General features: G+C 37.1%; 1 protein-coding gene across 1 annotated transcript in view; it reads left to right on the top strand.

Annotated features, from left to right (window-relative positions):
- The window catches only part of snd1 (staphylococcal nuclease and tudor domain containing 1), a 449,554-nt gene that overhangs the window by 55,764 nt on the left and 377,160 nt on the right, over positions 1–16,630 (top strand). Inside the window, exons 6-8 of the mRNA XM_039761451.1 lie at positions 447–538; positions 1,393–1,551; positions 3,598–3,704. Coding sequence (XP_039617385.1) covers positions 447–538; positions 1,393–1,551; positions 3,598–3,704 — 358 coding nt within the window. The remainder of the gene's footprint in view (positions 1–446; positions 539–1,392; positions 1,552–3,597; positions 3,705–16,630) is intronic.

Genomic DNA, 16,630 nt, shown 5'->3' with positions numbered 1-16,630 from the left:
ACAGACACACAGACACACACACACACACACACACTAGTGACAATTTAGGATCGCCAATGCACTTAATCTGCTTGTCTTTGGACTGTGGGGGCTGTGGGAGGAAACCGGAGTACCTGGAGGAAACCCACGCAGACACCGGGAGATCATGCAAATTCCATGCAGGGAAGACCTGGGAAGTGAACCCAGTTCGTCTTACTGCAATTATTTGTAATTAATAAACAAAAATCGAGGACATCAGGCAAATACTTTAGACGGCACTGTATACATTTTTGGTTCTCATGTCTCATATTTCCCTGTGACCCTGCTCTGCTTTTTCTCTTCTGCTTATAGCTGTGTAAAGTTCAATGAAATCATGTACTCCTGTTAATCTAAATGTGTTAAATATTTAATTTATCTATGCAATTATTTTAAAATGTAAGAGGGGGATTCCTTTCTTGTCTTTTCAGCTATTATAGAGCATGTACGGGATGGTAGCATTGTTAGAGCACTACTCCTTCCAGATTATTATTTGGTAACAGTGATGTTATCAGGTATTAAGGTAAGTTTCCATAATGTTTTCAGACGCTATCAAAAGCTACTCATTAGTTTACTGTAATTAAAGAAATACTATCTTTTTTTCTGAGTAGAACAATTCATGTCACCGATGATGCATTAGGTTACCATCTAGTAACTTTCATTTCAGTAATATTAAGTAACTTCACTGACAGTGTAACTTTTTCTGGACTTCGTACCTTGTATAAAGAGGGTTGCCCTGGTGAATTAATTTGTTTTATTTATTTATTTCAAACAGTATATAGAAGATATATATATATATAAAAAATCTGTACAGTCCTTTATGTTAACATAAATTACAAGTTTACTTCTTTAAGTCTTATTTTTTTGCATTTTCTTAAAACTCGTATTTGTTAATTATTTATGAAATTTTGTTGCCTCTTTCACATCATCCCAGTGAAGGAGTAAAAATGATACAATTTAATCGATTCATTTTCAATCATTTTTTCGTTGCTAAGCTACTTTAGCAGCAGAGTTAACAAATTGCTTTATACTTTCTTTTAAAATGGACAATTAAGAGAGGCTTTGGGAAACACTCAAATAGGATGCATGATTTACACGTACATCAGAGTTTACTTGTTGAACAACTCTAGGGTACATTGCTTTTAGGAAGCTCTCTCTCAAGTTGGATCAAAGAAAAGATGACTTTTTCTTGTTTATGAGTTGAAGGCATTCATTTATGAGCAAAAAATAAAAATATTTCATTTTTACCATTATGAAATCATATTTTGTTCTTAAATTGTTTTGGTATTTCAGCTATTTCATTATTTTAATTAATATGTTCTACCACTTAAGTGTTGTATTTTTAGTCAAACTGTTTATTATATTTATTTATTGCAGTGCCCGACATTTAAGAGAGAACAAGATGGTACAGAAACCCCAGAACCTTTTGCTGCTGAAGCAAAATTTTTTACAGAGTCTCGGTTGTTGCAGAGAGATGTCCAAATCATTCTTGAAAGCTGCCCAAACCAGATCATACTTGGCACAATTCTTCACCCGGTAAGCCTAAAACTGCCTTAGTAGATGAGAAAATGCAATAGAATTTGTCTGAAATGACAATGCAAAGACTTTAGTTAACATAATATGCAGAAAAAGCAGAACCAGTATATAATTTAAATAAAGGTAACTTAAACCTTTACTTAAGTAAAAAAGTTAAGGCTTGGTTTTAACCTCCAAATACTGCTGCAGTCTCAAAACAAATAAGGTCTGGAATTCCAAAGACTTTAAACCTGTATTTAGGAACAGAAAGGAGATAGACATGTGCAGAATGAAGAGCTCTGTTAGGCACATAGAAAATCATGCTTGATGATAATGCCGTAGGCCAAAGTGGGCATTGCCCATTCTTCCAGGCGTCTTAATGCAGCTAATTTAACAGGCCTCAAGCTTCAGAAAATCTCCTCTTACATTCCAAACTAAGTGACTGAACTCCAGCATGTACCAGGATCTGTCTGTACTTCATCTGTTAACAAAGGTGTAAATCAGAGTTGCACAGAGACATTTGCAGAGGCTCCATTTTGCACACTTCTTGGGCTAGAAGATATGTAATGAACTTAAGCCGGAACAAAGGCCTTTAATTCAAGGAGTGATAACTCTGATGGACAGAATAATTCTCCTATGAGGAGACCATGATTTTGTAACTGGAAGTGATTTTAATCCAAACAAGTTATAAATTACCTTAAAATTCTCTGTACCATCCTGAAGATTCTTTTTCAAGACAGCTCTGAGGAATGTCTTGGGGGTTTCCCTAGGTTACTCAGCCCAGGTTCACCCCTGACCATACTCTCTTGACAATCTCTGAACCAACCTGTCTCTGAAACTAAAAGCTGTTCGGCTGTTCCCCTTTGTTGCTGCGCTGAAATAGATAATCCCATTCTCTTTGTGGACCAGAAAGCTGAGGTCATGTCTGCCAAGCTAAAGCAGTATGCCATTAATCTGGAAAGGCTGGGAAGTAGCCATTACTTCGAGAAGGGAACTCCAGCATTTAAGCTCTTGTGCTAGAAAGAGTAGTGCCATTCTCTGTGAAGTTGATGACCCAGCCAAGGGCTTAAATGAGGAAAACATCACAGACAAAGGATCAAATAGAAGAGAGAGAATCCTCCACTTGAACCTGGAGCAGGAAAAAGGCAATGTCTTCACAAAACATTGCACATCATCTTTGAAGACTTTATATCATAAAATATTTATCTGTTCCAAGATAAATTAAACTCTAATTAGCAAGTAAACAGCCAAACCTCTCTGTTGTGTTTGTCACTTTCAAAGGAAACTTAACTGTTTTAAATTGATGGTGGCACACACTACTTTACTGTTCACCATATGTTAAATGTAAAATGCTGCATAGCCTGGACAAAACATACATCCATCCATCCATTTTCCAACCCGCTGAATCTGAACACAGGGTCACAGAGGTCTGCTGGAGCCAGTCCCAGCCAACACAGGGCACAAGGCAGGAACCAGTCCTGGACAGGGTTCCAACCCACCGCAGGACACACACAAACACACCCACACACCAAGCACACACTAGGGCCAATTTAGAATCGCCAATCCACCTAACCTGCATGTCTTTGGACTGTGGGAGGAAACCCACGCAGACACGGGGAGAACATGCAAACTCCACTCAGGGAGGACCCGGGAAGTGAACCCGGGTCTTCTAACTACGAGACAGAGTGTTCCAAGTGGGGTTTTTTACTGGAGAGAATGAAGAGTGTGAATAATGATGATAATATAAGTGAACCAATGTATTATTTTGCCCCCAAAACATGCACGCAGATTTAATACAAATGTTTCTTTAACTTTTCCTATCAGTCTTAAATTCTTGATGTTAAATATTTGCAACCTTATTAGGCAACCAGCTGGAACTTCTTTATGCTTTTACAACTTGGGTATGAACAGCACAGTCATTCCAATCTTGAATAATAAAATCTATGAACTGTTAAATGTTCATTTTTAAAACAATTCTGTTTATACTGTATAAGGTATACAAGTTTTTTTTCAGAAATAGATGATAGAGTAGTATTTCTCTATTTTTTTTTTCCTCTCCTCATACAGAATGGAAATATTACTGAGCTGCTGTTAAAAGAAGGTTTTGCTCGATGTGTTGACTGGTCAATGGCAGTTTATTCTCAAGGAGCTGATAAACTTCGTGCAGCTGAAAGGTACAAAGTTGTGTGTGCATGTTTTGAATCAGCAATTTTTTTTTTTTGGGCGGGGAGGTGGTTAGCTATGTAAATTTCTGTTATTGTTAAAATGTTGCTTTTCCTGTCACTTCCCTTTTTTTAGTTCTTTGCAGTATCTTTTAAACTTCTGTAGGCACATAGCAATCCTGTGCATATATATGTGCTTTTACGTATGCCATCTTTCCAACTGATGTCTGTCTGAATGTTACCAGATCATTCAAAAGGTTTAGGATTGTATACGACCAAATTTTGAATAGTTACTTTCTAGGACCATCTGGACAGGCTACCATGAAACCTGGAAATCTGCCCAACTGATTTAATCTCTTTGAGAAATGAAAATGTACTGTAGGTATTTTTTCTTTATTAACAGATTTTGACCAAAATTGTTAAAAAAGGAGTTTTCTGGGTTGCAGGTTATGAATATGAAATTTTCTTCAAAATGGGATGGGGCTTTACTTTTTCTTTAATTTGAAAACTATTTCTTTGAAATGGTTCATTCAACAGATGATTTCACCTTAACACTGTTACCCCCCAACCTCCCTAAAATGTTTAAAATGCATTGTTTTGCTTAGTGTATCCAGAGGTTTGCTTCAGAATTGATAGTGTACTGTATAGGTGCAGGCAACATTCAAGTTATTATTGCTTCTCTCTTTATGGCACTTTCCCTCCACTTCACACTGTCATAGAAGGGACGTTTTTAACTCGCATTACTGTAGGAGATGTGTTCGTGTTTCGCTTTTAAGTGGCTGCACTATCCAGTGTGCATTTAATATGACTATAAATACAGCTCAGAGTAGCAGGCATTAGTTTGGATAGTCCATGCATTTCCCATGGCCAAATATATGTTAATTGCTTCAAAGTGGGCATGTGAAAACTGTTATACATTTATATACCTGAGGGGAAAACCAAAATAGTGTATTTTGCAAAGCATTAGATTAATTACGTAGCCATAATACACTCACTGTGGTGGGTTGGCGCCCTGCCCGGGATTGGTTCCTGCCTTGTGCCCTGTGTATGCTGGGATTGGCTCCAGCAGACCCCCGTGACCCTGTGTTTGGATTCAATGGGTTGGAAAATGGATCGATGGATAATAAACGCATGTAATCAATCAGCCAACTTTATTTAAAGTGCAAAAGCACTGTGCAGCATGGTCCCAATACACTGTACATATTAGAAGAATACATGATATAAAATAAACAAATAAAAACAGAAATTAAAATAAAACATAAATGTTTAAAGGAATAGTAATTAATAAAATTGGAATAAAATAACATTAAAACTTTAAAAGTTGAGGTATGTCAACAAAGGAATAATATAATAAGGAATATTTTAAGGATGATAGACCTGACTGAATTCTAAGGCACATTATAATTAAGGGCGTAAATTGGAGGTTTTTGTTTTGATTCAAAAATCTCAATTTAGTGTGCTTCTCCTACACATTATGGCAGGCATTCCAAAAATAAGGTGCACAATAAGCAAATGCTCTTTGACCAACTGATTTTTTTTCTTAGACAAGGGAATGACCAAATGACCAGCATTAATATTTTACAAAGTCAAGGAACATGGTGCCACTTTCACCACAGTCACCAGACACCAACAAAATACTTTTTGACAGCCATGTCTGTGCCAGCTTTTGCACTGAAATCATCCTTGACCAGGGGAGTGTCACCTTGTGGGCACCTATAAACCTCTGAGCAACGATGAGAATAAAATGTCTCCCTTACCGAGACATCAGTCACCGAGGTCTGAGTATACACCGAGACGACAGACAAGGCACCCAGAGAGTGCTTTAACCTGAGTCTCATAATATGCTTGTTGAAAGGGGTGACATCAGACACTATCGGGAGGAGCTGACATGCAACAGCTACTCCTCGAGTATGACAACCATCAGAGCGAACAGACCAATAAAAGGTGTACCTTGCATTGTGGTAAGATGCAAAATTTCTTAAACTGGTATCTTTGCAGTTCAGTCAGCTTATGAAATCTGCTGCTTTTTTTACCTTGACGAATTGAATTAACAAAATTGTAATTTGGAGGTGCTGTTTTAATTAACACTGCCATACCATCACTATTTAGCTACGTTTCACTCATTGTAAAAGTCTGTTTTGCTATCACTAATAAGGTCATTAATGTAAATATTCTTACTGGTTAATGCTGTAATATTTAGCAAAGCCATATTTAGGTTCTCTAAAGAGCATATATTTATCAGAATATTAGAACATCTTGAACTAGTAATTAAGCTATTCACATTTTTCTCACTTTGTCCAGAATTTTACTGAGACGATGATTTGTTACTAAGTGTTGATATACAGGTGCTGGTCATAAAATTAGAATATCGTGACAAAGTTGATTTATTTCAGTATTTCCATTCAAAAAGTGAAACTTGTATATTAGATTAGATATCAGGCAGTAGCTCAGCGGGTTGTCCAGCAATCGGAGGGTCGCAGGTTTGATCCTGGCTCCCGGCATGAGAATGCAGCTGTTGTGTCCTTGGGCAAGACACTTAACCTACCTTGCCTGTTGGTGGTGGTCGGAAGGATTGGTGGCGCCAGTGTTCGGCAGCCTCGCCTCTGTCAGTGCGCCCCAGGGCAGCTGTAGCTACAAAGTAGCTTATCATCACCAGCGTGTGAATGTGTGTGTGAATGGGTGAATGACTGTTGTGTTGTGAAGCGCCTAGGGGGGTTCTTGAACACTAGTAGGCGCTATATCAAATACAGGCCATTTACCATTTAGATTCATTCATTACACACAGACTGATGTATTTCAAATGTTTATTTCTTTTAATTTTGATGATTATAATTGACAACTATTGAAAGTCCCAAATTCAGTATCTTGGAAAGATTAGAATATTGTGAAAAGATTCAATATTGAAGACAACTGGCGCCATACTGTAATCAGCTAATTAACTCAAAACACCTGCAAAAGCCTTTAAATGGTCTCTCAGTCTAGTTCTGTAGGCTAAACAATCATGGAGATCTGGCCAGTTCCAGGTCCGTGCACCTTGGAGAGTGCCGACTCTGACATGCAGAGTTTACAAAGCTCCTCCAACACTAGTGGAAGATGATCAAGAAGCTTTTAGTCCTGGGTATGACATTAAACTGCATCCTGCCTTGCAAGTGGTTCTCCATCTTGCAGGGAAAACTTGCGGTTGGTGGCAGGATTGGTACACTAGTCACAGTAAAAACTTCACACAGCTCCGAAATAGCAGACAGGACTGTTCACACCACGGTAGAAGCTCCGCTGCAGCTGCCCATAGGAAGGCTGCTCGCATTATAAAGGGGATGTTGGAAAGCCCTCGGAATCCTCATCCCCGGAAGAGTCAAAACCATAGGAGAGCCAGTGGGTTCAGGTGTGTTAGGGATCGGAACTGGTGCGGTGCTGAGGGAGTCGCCCACTGCACAGCAACACTCTGCTCCCAATTTGAGGCATCTTGTCTCTCCGGTGCTAAATATGACTGCTTTAATATACTTAACATTGCTATGTCCCAAACATTGTGGTTCTCTGCTGTATCAAAAGTGTTGTCATTTCTAGATGATGTGACTGAAATGTATGCAAATACCCTTAATGTCTGCTGTTTGTGCAGAAATCATGTCTGAATTGTTTGATTTATAGATTAAACTGGAGCAGAAGGGTGAATCAAAAAAAAATTTCCTCATTTCAAGAATTATGGAAGCATTGTAGCTTCAATAGAACTAGTACAGATATTTGTAATCTGTTTGCATTAACCCACAATGCATTTACTACTTTAATCGGTGCAGTATCTGAACTATGATTTGTTGTTAAACCTGACTGGAACTTATCAAGAGTAGTGTTTAAAAAGTCATTTAACTGCTGAAAAAACTTCCTTTTATAGAATTTTATTCAAAAAAGTTAATGTTAGAAATGGGTCTAAAGTTGTCTAGTACGGTGGAATCAGGATTATTTTTCTTGGGCAGGGGTTTAACTACTGCAGTCTTTAGACATTCTGGGAAGACCCCATATATAATGACAAGTTAACTATGTCAAGTACAGTACACTGTAAATGAGCATGTGTCTTACTTTAAAAAATCCTGTTGTGACAAGGTCAAGGACACCTATGGAGGGTTTAAGTTGAGAAATTGCTCTATGTAGTTCAGGTAAATCTATTTCAGTGAATGAGCTTAAGCCTCACTAATTTAACTGGAAATGTTCGGAGGTTTCATTGGCTGAATTGATTTTAGAAGGCAATCGATAGTTGGAAAGTAATACTCTTAGGTTTCCTACCATGAAAATTTATCATTTTAGGAAAGGCAGACTACTTTATTGTCCACTGCTATTTTTGCCTTTAATATTTCATAGTGTATTATTAGTTTTATCTTCTATTTATGCTTAGTTTTGCAGGGTGTTTTAGTGCTGGAGATTTTTTTCTGGGCCCACTGTGTTGACTGTAGTTCTCACCTTTAGGCATAAGAAAAATCTACCTTGCTAGTTACATTGGTGGCTGTGCTAGGCCCACAATAAATGTGGATTGATAATTGAGAATATTAGCAAATCCTAGACACTGGATGCATCAAAGTACCAATTTTAACAATATGTTACTTTTTGATTGTAGTCACCTGTATTTCTACAGTTATATAACATGCTGAAATGGTCAGATGCACCAATATCCATGACCTGCCTCATGTTAGCTTTTAGTCCTTTTGAAATAACGAAATCCAGAGTGTATCCTCCCTTAGGTTTAGGCTAGCTGATGTGCCAAAAGTAAAGGAGTGCAAGAAGTTAAATGCTCTTGATGTAGGGTCACAATGAATACCGAATACACAATGTGAAAAGGTTCAATATTGAAGACAACTGGCGCCATACTGTAATCAGCTAATTAACTCAAAACACCTGCAAAAGCCTTTAAATGGTCTCTCAGTCTAGTTCTGTAGGCTAAACAATCATGGGGAAGACTGCTGACTTGACAGTTGTCCAAAAGACGACCATTGACACCTTGCACAAGGAGGGCAAGACACAAAAGGTCATTGCTAAAGAGGCTGGCTGTTCACAGAGCTCTGTGTCCAAGCACATTAATAGGGAGGCGAAGGGAAGAACAAGATGTGGTAGAAAAAAGTGTACAAGCAGTAGGGATAACCGCACCCTGGAGAGGATTGTGAAACAAAACCCATTCAAAACTGTGGGGGAGATTCACAAAGAGTGGACTGCAGCTGGAGTCAGTGCTTCAAGAACCACCACGCACAGACGTATGCAAGACACGGGTTTCAGCTGTCGCATTCCTTGTGTCAAGCCACTCTTGAACAAGAGACGGCGTCAGAAGCATCTCTCCTGGGCTAAAGACAAAAAGGACTGGACTGCTGCTGAGTGGTCCAAAGTTTTGTTCTCTGATGAAAGTAAATTTTGCATTTCTTTTGGAAATCAAGGTCCCAGAGTCTGGAGGAAGAGAGGAGAGGCACAGAATCCACGTTGCTTGAGGTCCAGTGTAAAGTTTCCACAGTCAGTGATGGTTTGGGGTGCCGTGTCATCTGCTGGTGTTGGTCCATTGTGTTTTCTGAGGTTCAAGGTCAACACAGCCATCTACCAGGATGTTTTAGAGCACTTCATGCTTCCTGCTGCTGATGAACTTTATGGAGATGCAGATTTCATTTTCCAACAGGATCTGGCACCTGCACACAGTGTCAAAGCTACCAGTACCTGGTTTATGGACCATGGTATCCCTGTTCTTGATTGGCCAGCAAACTCGTCTGCCTTTAACCCCATAGAAAATCTATGGGGTATTGTGAAGAGGAAGATGCAATACACCAGACCCAACAATTCAGAAGAGCTGAACGCCACTATCAGAGCAACATGGGCTCTCATAACACCTGAGCAGTGCCACAGACTGATCGACCCCATTTGCCACACCGCATTGCTGCAGTAATCCAGGCCAAAGAAGCCCCAACTGAATATTGAGTGCTGTGCATGCTCATACTTTTCATGTTCATACCTTTTAGTTGGCCAACATTTTTAAAAATTCTTTTTTTTACATTGGTCTTAATTGATATTCTAATTTTCCGAGATACTGAATTTGGGACTTTCATTAGTTGTCAGTTATAATCATCAAAATTAATAGAAATAAACATTTGAAATACATCAGTCTGTGTGTAATGAATGAATCTAATATACAAGTTTCACTTTTTGAATGGAATTACTGAAATAAATCAACTTTTGTCTTGATATTCTAATTTTATGACCAGCACCTGTAGTGCAGATCTATAGATGAAGCCACTGCTGAATGATTCCTTTTAAATTCCACTAAAGAAAAGAAAATGCTTCTTGTAATTACAAGTTGTCATATAGTTTTTTTTATGTAATTAAGAGTAGTTTTCACCATTTCTGTAACAATATATATAAATATTTAGAATATATATAAACTTGTGTGTGTGTGTTTAAATTTGTGTGTGTATGTATATATGTATATCCTTCAAGATGGAACTATGCTATAAAATATATGATTTTATAAATACAATATGTAATTGATGCAAAATTGAATCACTCAGTAACACATTCATCAACCAAAACACTCTTTGCTGTTTAGTTAAAAATATAGAAATTTAGCCTGATGTTGCATCTTGGATACTAGGTATCTGCAAAGAAAACATTTTTGATCTATCAGTGTTTAAGGGTAAACCCTGCCCCACCACCAATAAAATAAAACACTAAATAAAACAAACTCTTTAACATATCTTGATGACATAAATTCCCCTCACATAGTGCATGCTTTATGGAAATGTGGGACACCTCAGACGTGATTGACAGGCCAAACTGCAGCAATAGCCAGTATGGTGGATGGATTACAATAATCGATATTCAGATTATCGCTCTTCCATTTTGAATTAATACTCATAAAGTTGTGACCAGAGGATGCAGGAGACAGAGGAATGGTTTTACTACTCTGCGGAAACCTTGTAGCAGCTGTCCCAGAAAAGTTTACTCAGCCGCTACTGGATTCCTCTGCTGTTTTATCCCAATGTCTGAGTGCACATGCTGCTAATTTTGTCTCACCCCGCTCCATGAAGACATCTGAGGCTTGGTGGAGGCCGTGCACCTTGGGTGTAATTTGTCAGTGGTCTGTGTTCCTGTGAGCACGTTTTGTGGCCAGCTTCTCCATGTATCCTTACCTTTTCTGACAGCCCGTAGCCACCTAAGGAGCATGTCCCTTTCATGCCTACATGAAATTTCTGTTTAAGATTTTTTGGAGGACTAGCAAAATACCCGCGCTTCGCAGCTCAGAAGTAGTGTGTTAAAGAAGTAATGAAAAAGAAAAGGAAACATTTTGAAAATAACGTAACATGATTGTCAATGTACAATGTATGTATATACATATCTACATATACACCCATACATATACATACACACATATATACAGTACATACACACATATATATAAACATACTAGCAGAATACCCGCGCTTCGCAGCGGAGAAGTAGTGTGTTAAAGAAGTTATGAAAAAGAAAAGCAAACATTTTGAAAATAACGTAACATGATTGTCAATGTACAATGTATGTATATACATATCTACATATACACCCATACATATACATACACACACATATATACAGTACATACACACATATATATAAACATACTAGCAGAATACCCGCGCTTCGCAGCGGAGAAGTAGTGTGTTAAAGAAGTTATGAAAAAGAAAAGCAAACATTTTAAAAATAACGTAAGATGATTGTTAATGTAATTGTTTTGTCATTGATATGAGTGTTGTTGTCATATCTATTATATATATATATATATATATATATATATATATATATATATATATATATATATATATATATATATATATATATATATATATATATATATAGCAAAATAGCATAATAGCTGCATGAGAAGTAAAAAAGAAAAGGAAACATTTTAATAATAACGTAACATGATTGACAATGTAATTGTTTTGTAATTGTCATGAGTGTTGTTGGTATATATATATATATATATATATATATATATATATATATATATATATATATATATATATATATATATACTGTATATACATATATATATATATATATATATATACATACACACATATATATATATATACATATACATACTGTATATACAACATATACATATCTACATATATACTGTATATACACATATATATACAAATCTACATATATATATCTACATATATATATTAGGGGTGGGACTCGATTAAAAAAATTAATCCAATTAATTAGAGGCTGTGTAAGAATTAATCTTGATTAATCGTATGTAATCGACGCGTAAATTTGCCCCAAATCGCAAATGTTTTTTTTTTTTTTAAAAGCGGTTTTAGTGGGCTTACAGAATCAAATAATAGACATGGACATGAATATTGTAAACTGAAGCTGTTTTAATTTCTGAAAAAAGCTTTTAAACTGCATTTGAATTCAAAACAGAAACAAAAATATCATCCCTGGTTAAAATTGGGCAGACTTAAAAATAAAGTGGTAGTTTAAGTACTTTAAGTACATTTTCAGAATAGTATTGTCTTTAAATAATAATAACCAAAATTTCACCATAAAGTGCAGTTTTCTTCTTAAAAAATAAGTCAGAAACATAAAAGGTAATTTGACCAGCTTACTCTTTAAACTCTGAGTAACATTAGCCAAAATTATTTTGTACATTAGGCTAAAACAGTGTGATCATTGAACATTTTGTAATTAGATGTATTTAGAATTACTAACGGTCACGGAAGTCCAATGATCCCCAGTAAGAGCCACAAAGTCCGCTTTCTGTAATGCATCTAATTTTGCTTGCTTTTCAGTGTGCACAAAACCATGCTTTTATCAAGGCTTCGCTCGGGTAGTCGAAATGATCAGTCGTAGGAGCGCGCTTTATTCCGACTCTAACATTTTTGTAGCTGTGATGTGTGCATCAGTGTAATGGATGTACCAGGAAATCATGCATTGACAAAAGTTCCCGTTGCTTGGAATTGAAAGTGTGATTAAATGCGTTATTTTTTAACGCGTTATGGAGTACATGCATCGAAGCTTCTCAACTGTGCTTGTGCTAAGAAAGGGAAAATTTTAAAAATAACGTAACATGATTCTGTTAACCTAATATTTTTCATACGTCCCAAACCAAGGAGATGGGAAGGTAAAATGAATCGGGTAGCGCGCATACATAGTCAGTACATCCCCTCTCGGGAATCGAACCTCGAATGTCGGCGTTAGGCGAAGACTCTACAATTGCGCCACCGCTTGTCTATGCTAAAGTATGTATTGTAGATCGGGCTATAGATATACATTTATATATATACCCGTGTATCGCAGTGGAGAAGTAGAAGTTATGAAAAGAAAAGGGAACATTTTAAAAATAACGTAACATGATTGTCAATATACAGTAATTGTTTTGTGAGTGTTATTGAATGTTGCTGTCATCAAGGATTTGATTATCATTATTTCTTTCAATCAGGCTCGTATTTGTAGGATGTGTTCAAGTTACATTCCGTGTTTGTCAATCGTTGTAAAGATAAGAGGTTTCATTCATCGATTAGTTCCTTACTGCATCAATAAACAGCTCGTCTTCCTTTTTATCTGTGATGTGACAAACTGCATGCACGGGTTTTTTTTTTTTCGCTGTCTTCCTTTAGCGGACATTGACTTTTTCCACCGTGTGCTTTGTTTCCACAGTAGCTGCATTTATGAATATGCTTATCAGGCGCTTCATATTTTTGCTGCCTTTTCAATTGTGTAATTCGGTTTTTGTTCAGCGCTCTTTGGAACTGTTGCTTTTTATCTGTGCACTGCATCAGTTCACGTGAGCCACTCGGTGTACTTGCATCGAAGGTTCCCAGCTGTGCTGGTGCCATCTCGTGCTATGTCCATAGCTTTATTTAATGTTACCTTAGTCCTGGCACTTAAAACTTTCTCTGGCAGTTTCGCTGAGTTTGTGTCAAACACCACCCTGACCATCTCATCTTCCTCTCCATAAGCACAGTCCTTCACCCGTGAATATTTACCCGTGGCAGTTTGCTATTGGATTGCCGCTGACGGATGGCCTTATATGGGCAGGCACTAAATTACAAACGCCAGCGGCAGCCTGTCTATGAACTTAATTTAAAGTGTAGGTTTACATCGTGCTTTGTTTCCGAAGCAGCAGAACTCGCTTCTTATTGTTTCGCTGCCTTCTCAATTATATAATGCATGTTTTCTTAAACGCTTTTTTGAGGTCTTCCTGGTTTTCTATGTACTGCGTGATTACGTGGGAGGCGTGATGATGTCACACGCAACTCCGCCCCCACGGCGTTGAAGCTCATCTCCATTACAGTAAATGGAGAAAACTGCTTCCAGTTATGACCATTACGCGTAGAATTTCGATATAAAACCTGTCCAACTTTTGTAAGGAAGCTGTAAGGAATCAACCTGCCAAATTTCAGCCTTCCACCCACACGGGAAGTTGGAGAATTAGTGATGAGTCAGTGAGTGAGTGAGTGAGGGCTTTGCCTTTTATTAGTATAGATATACATACACACACACACATCTATACATACATATATACATAAACACACACACACATATACATACATATCTACATACAGTATATGCGCACACACACACACATGTATATATGTATATGTATATACTGTATGTATATGTATATATGTATATGTATATATTAGGGCTGTGCGATATGACCAAAATCTTATATCCCGATATTTCATTTCATATCCCGATATCACGATATAGTACATTTTCTTTGTATTCAGTGAATAGTTTATATAATCACCACTCCTTTTTTTTTTCCATTTAAATTAAAAAAATCAAAAATGAGAAGTACTCAACTTGTAATTATTTCTGTTCTTTTATTTAGAACATTTGAGCAAATGTTTGACTTAGAATGTAAACATAAAATGTTAATGTATCAAATATAAAACACTTTTCAAAAACAAATTACTAAAGGCCCCCGTGTCTACGTGGGTTTCCTCCGGGCGCTCCGGTTTCCTCCCACAATCCAAAGACCTGCAGGTTAAGTGGATAGGCAATTCTAAATTGGCCCTAGTGTGTGCTTGGTGTGTGGGTGTGTTTATGTGTGTCCTGCGGTTGGTTGACACCCTGCCCAGGATTGGTTCCTGCCTTGTGCCCTTTGTTGGCTGGGATTGGCTCTAGCAGACCCCCGTGACCCTGTATTCGGATTCAGCGGGTTAGAAAATGGATGGATGGAAATTACTAAAGGCCCAATATAAAATACTGCTATATAAAATGCCTGACATAAACAAAATGTGAACTGTAGCAGCAATAACTCTCACAACATATATTAAATATAAAAGGATCAAAGCACTAACAACTAAACTATATAAGGCCAATAAACCCTTTAAACAAAATAAATACAAGTCTAACATTAACTGTCAAAACCAAATGTAAACATTGTACTTCAAACTGTAGCAGCAATAAGGCTTACGGCAAAATTATATTAAATATATAATATTAAATATAATATTTTTTGGGCTACATTCTAGTAAAATGTTAATTTGCACATCGTAGTGTGACAAATCTCCGTTAATGAGTTACAGCTGATCGCCCCGTGCGTGGGACTGGGCGGCGCTAACGTGTTGATGCCGTCCAGCCCCCAGCATGGGCGATCCGCTAACTCGTTAACGGAGATTTGCCGTGTTAATGCAGTTGTGGCGTAAACGTAATGTAGCGTTCTGTTCTGCAGTTTGTGTTCTGTGATTTACATCCCTCTCAGTTATTTATTCTGTTGTCCCTGTTATTTCTGATGGACTGTAATAGAGTGGAAGGTAAAGGAGGTTTCTGTTGGGAATTGTGGTAAAGCGCTGTGAAAAAGGAGGAGTGGACAACGATCTTGTCGCCCCTAGCTAAGAGAGTTTGTTTTTGGATTGCTGTCTGTTCGGCGTGGTTGTGGCCAACAGCAACCATTTTTTTTGTTTGTGTTTAATAAAGAGGGAACTAACCAAGTGACCGTCTCGGATCGTCATTACGTCTGGAAGACGCTACAGTAATTTTAACAAGATTAACGCTGACAGCAAACGCTGCAGGGAAAATTATGCCTTAAGCAAATTGTTTTGGTAGCAATTAATCTTCCAAGCTTTTAACATGCTCGTTTAAACAGTACCTTTACAACTGTAATATCCTACGTGGCCTGCCTCTCGGTTGTAAACTCTCTGCATGCTCGCTCACGTGCTTTTTGTGGAGGTGGCAGAAGAGGTTTGTCGTGTTGGAGTCTGTGGTAGCGATCGGTTTGCAGCATAATTTGCACAGTACCGTTTTCTGGTCCGTGTCAGACTCTTCAAATCCAAACCATCTCCATACTACAGAGGTAGCCCTCGTTTAGGAACAAGGTCCTTCTGTGTGGAGCTACCTGGTGTTGCCTCGTCTTCATCAGCCATGCTAGTGTGTCTGCATCCACGTGGTGGCCATCTAAACAATGAAAAAAATATTGCCTTAAACAGTTTATTTTGCGAGACCACGAAACAAATGATAGCGTAATGTGCAGCGATAGACGTTTTCATATTGTCATCCGATATATATCGTTATATCGAACAGCCCTAGTATATATATATATATATATATATATATATATATATATATATATATATATATATATATATATATATATATATATATATATATATATATATATATATATATATATATATATATATATATATATATATATATATATATATATATATATATATATATATATATATATATATATATATATATATACACACACACACACACACATCTTTTATGAAGATTTCAATAGGAAGATGTTACTTTACTGTTTATTATAAAGACTAGCAAAATACCTGTGCTTCGCAGCGGAGAAGTAGTGTGTTAAAGAAGTTATGAAAAAGAAAAGGAAACATTTTAAAAATAACGTAACATGATTGTCATTGTAATTGTTTTGTCACTGTTGTGAGTGTTGCTGTCATCAA

The sequence above is a fragment of the Polypterus senegalus genome, chromosome 8 (assembly GCF_016835505.1).
Source record: "Polypterus senegalus isolate Bchr_013 chromosome 8, ASM1683550v1, whole genome shotgun sequence".
Lineage (NCBI taxonomy): Eukaryota > Metazoa > Chordata > Cladistia > Polypteriformes > Polypteridae > Polypterus > Polypterus senegalus.
The sequence above is the reverse complement of the archived record's forward strand: the minus strand, read 5'-3'. Positions and strand labels throughout refer to the sequence as shown.